The sequence below is a fragment of the Lithobates pipiens genome, unplaced genomic scaffold, assembly GCF_037356315.1.
Source record: "Lithobates pipiens isolate NorthernLeopardFrog02 unplaced genomic scaffold, aLitPip1_a1.2 Scaffold_8, whole genome shotgun sequence".
In the NCBI taxonomy this organism is placed as follows: domain Eukaryota; kingdom Metazoa; phylum Chordata; class Amphibia; order Anura; family Ranidae; genus Lithobates; species Lithobates pipiens.
The window spans coordinates 479,281,288-479,289,113 of NW_027507903.1; the positions used below are offsets into that span (position 1 = coordinate 479,281,288).

The 7,826-nt window shown below is 42.6% G+C and overlaps 1 protein-coding gene across 4 annotated transcripts in view; it reads left to right on the forward strand.

The window, feature by feature from the left end:
- The window catches only part of TBXAS1 (thromboxane A synthase 1), a 193,117-nt gene extending 186,372 nt beyond the window's left edge, over positions 1-6,745 (forward strand). For all 4 annotated transcript variants that reach the window (XM_077468779.1, XM_077468781.1, XM_077468778.1 and 1 more), the window contains 2 exons: positions 1,032-1,194; positions 3,841-6,745. In XM_077468779.1, the coding sequence (XP_077324905.1) occupies positions 1,032-1,194; positions 3,841-3,915 (238 nt within the window). In that variant the 3' untranslated portion in view covers positions 3,916-6,745. The remainder of the gene's footprint in view (positions 1-1,031; positions 1,195-3,840) is intronic.
- The last annotated feature ends 1,081 nt before the right edge of the window (positions 6,746-7,826 follow it).

Consider the following 7,826-nt stretch of genomic DNA (forward strand, 5'->3'; position numbering starts at 1 on the left):
TAGTGCTGAGAGATCTGTAGCTGTACTTTTGTCACCGGCAATCCTGCACCCAATCTTGATCTCCATTACTCATCTGGCTTGTTCCCTGACTCTTATGTTGTTCTTTTCTATCTGCCGACCTGCTCCTGTATTGACCTTGTCTTGTTACCTGATTACAATTTCTTCCTGCCAAAAGATACTGACCCAACTTGCCCCTGAATACGTTCCTACCTGCTGAACTGGTACCATCTCGACTTGCTGTTGCTGACCTTGGTTTTTATCTTGTCCTCCTCAGTGACCCACATCTTAAGTCACTTCTAGCCAGGTGACAACAGCACTCACCAGGTCTAGTGACATCAGTGGCATCACCATCCCACTGGCACTCTCCCACAGTCAAACTATTCAGATGGTGCTTGGACTGAAGCAGTAAGACAGACCATCATTGTAATCTTAGGCTCCCCATGAAGGTACATGAGAGCTGAACTACATCGCTGTGCTGCTTCCCCTTTTACTGTGTAGTTGCAGGCTGGAGGCAGTCCATGATGATCTGGGCTCAGAGGAAGTGGGTTAAATGGTGCTGGTTATTAGACTCCTTTCACGCTAAAGTAGCACTAAAGTGCCGGTCGTTTTTGCGGTCCTTTAGCAGGATTTTACTGACGCTTTTATGCAGTTGGTGACATACTGAATATGCCATCCATTAAGAGAGCTGTGTCGTGATCGTGGCCCCATGCGCATGCATGAAATTGACATCATCGTGGCTCTGTCAGCAGTGACAACACCTCTGGGGGGCTTCGTTTTATGGCAAGTCTTTCATATAATTAATTAAATGCGGTGCATACTAGTGCAATATGCCTTTTTTTTTTACTACCACTTTGAAGGTTCCTGTTGCTTTTCTAAATTGATAGGTCAGGAGTGGCTGTCTGTGTTACTGTAGCTCTGGTGATACTACAGATCCCAGCTTTCCAAACATAGCATGATAGAACACCCAGTTGCCCAATGTTGCTTTAGTAGATGCTATTTATTCATTACATCATGTTGATCCTTTCCTTCAGGTTTGCTGCAGAAGAGAAGCAGAAGCGACACCCATTCTCCTACCTCCCGTTTGGAGCAGGGCCACGCAGCTGTATTGGGATGAGACTCGCCATTCTGGAAGCCAAAATCACTCTTTACCGTGTCCTGCAGAAATTCCGCTTTGAGACCTCTTCTCGCACTCAGGTATTAACATTGTCCTGATGGGATATACAGAATAGATTCATATACTTTATAGATGGCTGTAGTTGTGTGAAAGAGCGACATCTGCTGTTATGGGGTGACATTACACAAAACCTGCTCACTGCTCTAGAGCAGGGATCTCCAAACTAAAGCTCTCCAGCAGTAGCAGAACTAAATGTCCCATGAGGCATTGTAAAACTCTGACATTTAAAGACATGACTAGGCATGATGGGAATTGTAGTTCCTGAACAACTGGAGGATCATAGTTTGGAGACCCCTGCTTCCGCCAGCTGTTTGACAGACCCTGTCACCTGGCCATTCATTACAAAAACAGTTTTACCATAAGATTATAGTTTCTTAAGACTGCTGTGTGCCACCATCTTGGATGTGACGTCAGCAGCCCTAACCGATTCTGCTGGGAAAAGTCCTGCAACTTTCTGAATAGATTTTTCTCCAACCTAAATGAATAGTATTGGTCTGAGAAATCATAGCTTTTTCTGTGCCATAGACATGGAGTCGACCTTCCTTGATTCCCTAGCCCTGGTTCTCGAGCAGTCCGCAAGACTGGAAGCAAGAAACCTGATAAACTCTTAGATGAGTCTTCAGTATGAAGTTGCATTCCCACTTTCTAAATAGGGGAGTGCCACTCTGGTCACCACCATCTCTCTCAGAGCAATTCTCATTCCTTGATACTTCAAGGACCACTAGTGGTGCCTGGTACCCATCAGGGTCTTCATCCCTCTCTTTCTCCAGAGGGACCTTCTGCCCTACTTGGTCAACTGGAAACAGCACTGTTTTTTCTCTGACTTTATAAGGCTCTGAAGCCTTAGTGTTGCCCTGGCCCCAGTATGTTCTCATAGCATCCCTACTGTGGGACACTCAGATGACCTCCAGTCACCATTTCCCCAATGGGCATTTCCCTGATTGCCTTAAAGATTCAGCTGGACCTGGCCTAGCCAGATATTGGAGCTGGAAACTGTCCATCACCTGCAGGCAATGTTAACCAGCATAGCTCTTCAGTAGGTGAGGCCACCTTATGTTTGACCTCATGCCCCTGCCATTAACAAAGGGTCTACCCATCTCTCAACCTTTCCAGAAGCTGCTCTCATTGGAAAACTATTGTCTCTGGGGCTACATTCTGGATTTCCAGAACAGGTGGTTCATTCTACATACTGGGATTCCTCTTTTGTCAGGTCTCCTGGTTCAGACTTCACTGGACATCATCTTGGTACTGGTGTGTCTCCACCACTGAGAAGAAACGTGAGTCCTTCTTGCGTCAGGAGAGGCAGTTTGGTTCCTGTTGTAGACTCAACCATGAGTTTAGGTGTTACCTCCCTGATGCTCTTAAGGGTGATCATCTGTAGGCCAGTTCCTCCCAGCCTCTGGACATTTTTAATTTCTTCACTCTTATGGGGTCCGTGAGTGGTGGCTTAGGGCTTTCTTATTGGACTCTGGTATAGCTAGAAAAAAAGACTGCGCTGGACAATATATTAAGCTAAAACCTATTAGCAGCAACACCACGTGAGATACACACAAAACATAATAAATTCAAACAGGTTGCGCTATAAATGTAACCAAATAATATTCAGTGAAAAGTTATAAATAAATAAGTCTCGACTCTTAAATCAAACAATCCAATGTCCAGTGATTGAACAAATGCCTGTAAAAAAGAAAAGGAATAATCCTGTGGAAAAAAGCAAGGGTAGTGACCCTTTTAATATAAAAATTGGTGATTCAAACACTGTCCAAAACTGTGAATAGTTGGATGGCAACTTGAAGTATTTTGCACGGTTGCAGTGACTTTACTGAATATATCCCACCACCGAGTGAAGTGTGCTCTTACCAACTTGTAGTACTTTATCGCTTATAGCTTTTGCCCAGCCAGGGCCTTTTCCTCTGAGGGTTTTACCGAACAGTCTCGCCCTCATCTCACTGGGATTGGACTGACTATTTCTTTTACAAGAACATCTTAGCTTCCTTGATCCTTTCCTTATTGACCTTGTCGGGTTGTCGATTTTTCTTCCTTAAATAGGAATTTGTTGTTTGGTCAAATGGAAGCCACCAAAAGGGGTAGAACAATCTCTTGCTTGGTCCATGGTTTGGTGATTCCTTCCATGTTAAGTTATTCCTCTCAGGGGAGTGGCCATTTTTTCTCGGTCTTGGGCATCAGTTTGATCAGTCTCTGTGTACTCCCACTGGTAATGTTGGCAGATTTCCAGGTTTTGGTCCCTAAGGTGGCTCTTAGGCTGCAGTCCATTTTGGATGTCCTCACACTATATGACTTCCTGTGTCTGTCATTGGACGAGAAAGAAATTCAAATTTTTGTTCTCCTCATAAAATCCTTTTCTTATAGGTTATTAAAAGATGCAGGTCCCGTCCCTCCTCTTGCACATATTGTTGGTACTGCTTAACGCAAACTAAGGCATGCTAGATAATGGAGTAGGGGTGTTTTTTTTTTTTTTTCAGTGTACAATCCTCCTGTAGTTAGCAGTTTAATGCAAGTGTTTATTTTTTTTTAAACAAAAATTTTCCTTTAAACTTTGCCTGAAGTTAAGGGCCTGTGACTATTCTGCATTTGGGTTTGTGGTGTCTTCCATTATCCTTTTTATCTGACTGGAATAATGAAGATTTTTCTGTCCTCTCCTGCAGATTCCCCTCCAGGTCACCACTTTGTCCACTTTGCGGCCTAAAGACGGGGTGTATGTGAAGGTTGTGGGTCGCTAGCGTCTCCTGCAGGCAATAAGGGGATCCAGATAATGGAGAAGAGAAGAAGTCATCAACCTATTAAACTGAATGTAAAGTGAATATGTGCTATCCCCTAGAACAGACTTTGTAGAATGATAGCTCAACAGACCTTAAAATTTCTCAGACGTGACACCTCAGTATGGTGCAGATCTTTAATTGAAATGGTTTTCTATAATTTCCCACCTAAAACTCATTCATTATCACTAACAGGCTCTGAACCTGCAGGTCAGGAACCAAAAATCCGAGTGGGTTGTTCCATACAGGAGACTTACTCCCCCATCTAATTGCAGTTTTTAGTACATTATAAGCAAAAGCTCTATAGGATACTTAGAATCACCATGCAACCTAATTTTCAAAAGTAACTGCAACAAACGGTATGTAGCTTGTTATAGATTATTTTCCTTTCCCTCTAAATCATGATGGGGACGGTGATTCTGTATATTTCAGATTAACTCTTTTTGATAGAAACTTTTGTGGATATAGTGGGGACTAGTAAAAACCCATTTGTCCGTATCTCCCTATCCCATTTACACATTTGTATTTCTGTCCATTCAGTGCTAAGATGTAAACAGATTTGTCACAAAGCACAGTCCTGCCTACCAGGTCAATAGAACTTATTTCTCTCTGCTGCAGTTAAATGACATTTAGAGATCTTGTTCCGCCCTCAGCCTGTAACTGGGAAGTGAAAGGAGAAGCAGCAGACTGAAGAGTTCAAATCCTAATAGCATGTTTCTTGTCGGCACCTACAGTTGTGCTCATAAGTTTACAGACCTTATGATTTCTTGGCCATTTTTCAGAGAATAAGAATGATAACACAAAAACTTTTCTTTCACTCATGTTTAGTGTTTGGCTGAAGCCATTTATTATCAATCACTTGTGTTTACTCTTTTTAAATCATAATGACAACAGAAAACTACCCAAATGACCCTGATCGAAAGATTACATACCCTGGTGATTTTGGTCTGATAACATGCACATAAGTTGACACAAAGCGGTTTGAATGACTATTAAAGGTAACCATCCTCACCCATGATCTGTTTGCTTGTAATTCGTGTGTGTGTGTGTGTGTGTGTGTATATATAAAAGGGGTATATGCAATTAGCGGACCTCCAGCTGTTTCAGAACTACAAGTCCCATGAGGCCTAGCAAGACTCTGACAGCCACAATCATGACACCCAGAGGCAGAGGCATGATGGGACTTGTAGTTTTGCAGCAGCTGGAGGTCCGCTAATTGCATATCCCTGGTATAAAGGGTCAACGAGTTTCTGGACTCCTGACAGACCCTTGTATCTTTCATCCAGTGCTGCACTGACGTTTCTGGATTCTGAGTCATGGGGAAAGCAAAAGAGTTGACAAAGGATCTGCGGGAAAAGGTAGTTGAACTGTATAAAACAGGAACGGGATATAAAAAGATGTCCAAGGAATTGAGAATGCCTATCAGCAGTGTTCAAACTCTAATAAAGAAGTGGCACATGGGTTCTGTTGAAACCAAACCACGGTCAGGTAGACCAACTAAAATTTCAGCCACAACTGCCAGGAAAATTGTTTGGGATTCAAAGAAAAGCCCACAAATAACTTCAGGTGAAATACAAGACTCTCTGAAAACATGTGGTGTGGCTGTTTCAAGATGCACAATAGGGAGGATCTTAAAGAAAGATGGGCTGCATGGTCAAGTCACCAGAAGAAAGCCATTACTACAAAAATGCCACAAACTAACCCGCTTACAATACGCCAAACAGCACAGAGACAAGCCTCAAACCTTCTGGCACAAAGTCATTTGGAGCAATGAGACCAAAATTTAGCTTTTTGGCCACAACCGTAAAAGCTTCATTTGGAGAGGAGTCAACAAGGCCTATGATGAAAGGTACACCATTGCTACTGTGAAACACGGCGGTGGATCGCTGATGTTTTGGGGATGTGTGAGCTACAAAGGCACAGGAAATTTGGTCAAAATTGATGGCAGGATGAATGCAGTATGTTATTAAAACATACTGGAGGAACATTTGCATTCATAAGCTAGGAAGATGCGCATGGGACGTACTTGGACATTCCAACAAGACAATTATCCAAAACACAAGTCGACCTGTCATTGGCTACAGCAGAATAAGGTGAAGGTTTTGGATTGGCCATCTCAGTCTTCTGACCTCAATATCATTGAGCATCTCTGGGGAGATTTCAAGCGTGCAGTTCATACAAGACAACCCAAGAATTTACAGGAATTGGAGGATTTTTAGCAAGAGGCTTGGGCATCTTTACCATCTGAGAAGATAAAGCGCCTCATCCACAAAAGACTTCAAGCTGTCATTGATGTTAAAGGGGGGAAATACAAGGTTTTAAGAACTGGGGTATGTAAACTTTTGATCAGGGTCATTTGGCTAGTTTCTGTTGTTATTATGATTTTAAAAAGAGTAAACACAGCTGATTGATAATAAATGGCTTCAGCCAAAAACTAACCATATTCTCTGAAATGGCAAAGAAATCCTAAATTCTGCCAGGGTATGTAAACTTATGAGCACAACTGTAACAACAGCACAACTTCATAAGTACCAACCTATCACAGAGCATTTAACAGAGTAGGTAGATGCATTTACCTCAGCCCCTACTCCAATGAGAGTCCAAAAACCCTCACTCGCAGTCATGCAAACGCACAAAAGGCCACATTTAGGCCTCATGCACACTGGACGTTATAAAAACGCCATTAGTGTTAACTGTAGAATGCTGCATTAAAAACCCAAGTTTTGTTGTTTTTGCATTAGCATTTTGCCGCGTTTGCATTTTTTAACAAAGCTAAACTCCCATAAAAGCTTGAGGCTGAAAAAAAACAACACGGCCCATGCCAAAAAATTCTGATAAAAGCCTACGGTGCATCCGGAAAGTATTCACAGCGATTCACTTTTTCCACATTTTGTTATGTTACAGCCTTATTCCAAAATATATTCAATTCATTATATTCCTCAAAATTCTACAAACAGTACCCCATAATGACAACGTGAAAGAAGTTTGTTTGGAAATGTATAAAAAAAAAAAAAATCACATGTACAGAAGTATTCACAGCCTTTGCTATGACACTCAAAATTGAGCTTAGGTGCATCCTGTTTCCACTGATCATCCTTGAGATGTTTCTACAACTTGATTGGAGTCCACCTGTATTAAAATTCAGTTGATTGGACATTCTTTGGAAAGGCACACACCTGTCTCTTGAGGCCGGGTTCACACCGCTGCGATGCGGGAACGCCGCGATTCCGCGGCGTTTTCCCGCATCGCATTACTCCCACCGGCAGTTCACACTGCCCTATGCGGACGGCTGGGAGTGTCAATGATATGTTAATGACACCCCCAGATCCGTCCGCATATCGCAGTGCGATCTGCCGACTCGCACAGGAATCGGATCGCATGGTGTGAACACCCATGCGATCCGATTCTGTTGCGGACCAAAAAAAGGGTCCCGTGCGAGTTTGCTGCAGGAGCGATGCGAATTCAGCCATACTATCTGTATGGCTGAACTCGCATCGCTACGGAGATCCAAGGTGATTTGCACTGCAGTGCGGTGCGAATCACATCCGGATCTCCCCCCGCAGCAGTGTGAACCCAGCCTGAAGGTCCCAGTTGAGGGTAGGACCGCAACTAATGATTATTTTCATAATCGATTAGTTGGCCGATTTATTGTTTTTCGATTAATCGGTTAATAACGTTAAAAAAAGTGTGTATAATTTAGTTACTATGTAAAGTTCATTCTTAAATATCTCTATGCAGTGGTAAATATAAATAACCAACTATATGGTTAGGGAGCAAAATCTCTAATCTACTCTGAGAATAACAGACAGAAGGGATATACTGTATATACTATTAGAGGTTAGTAGAGAAGTGGTGTTTCCACCCAAAAAAATAAA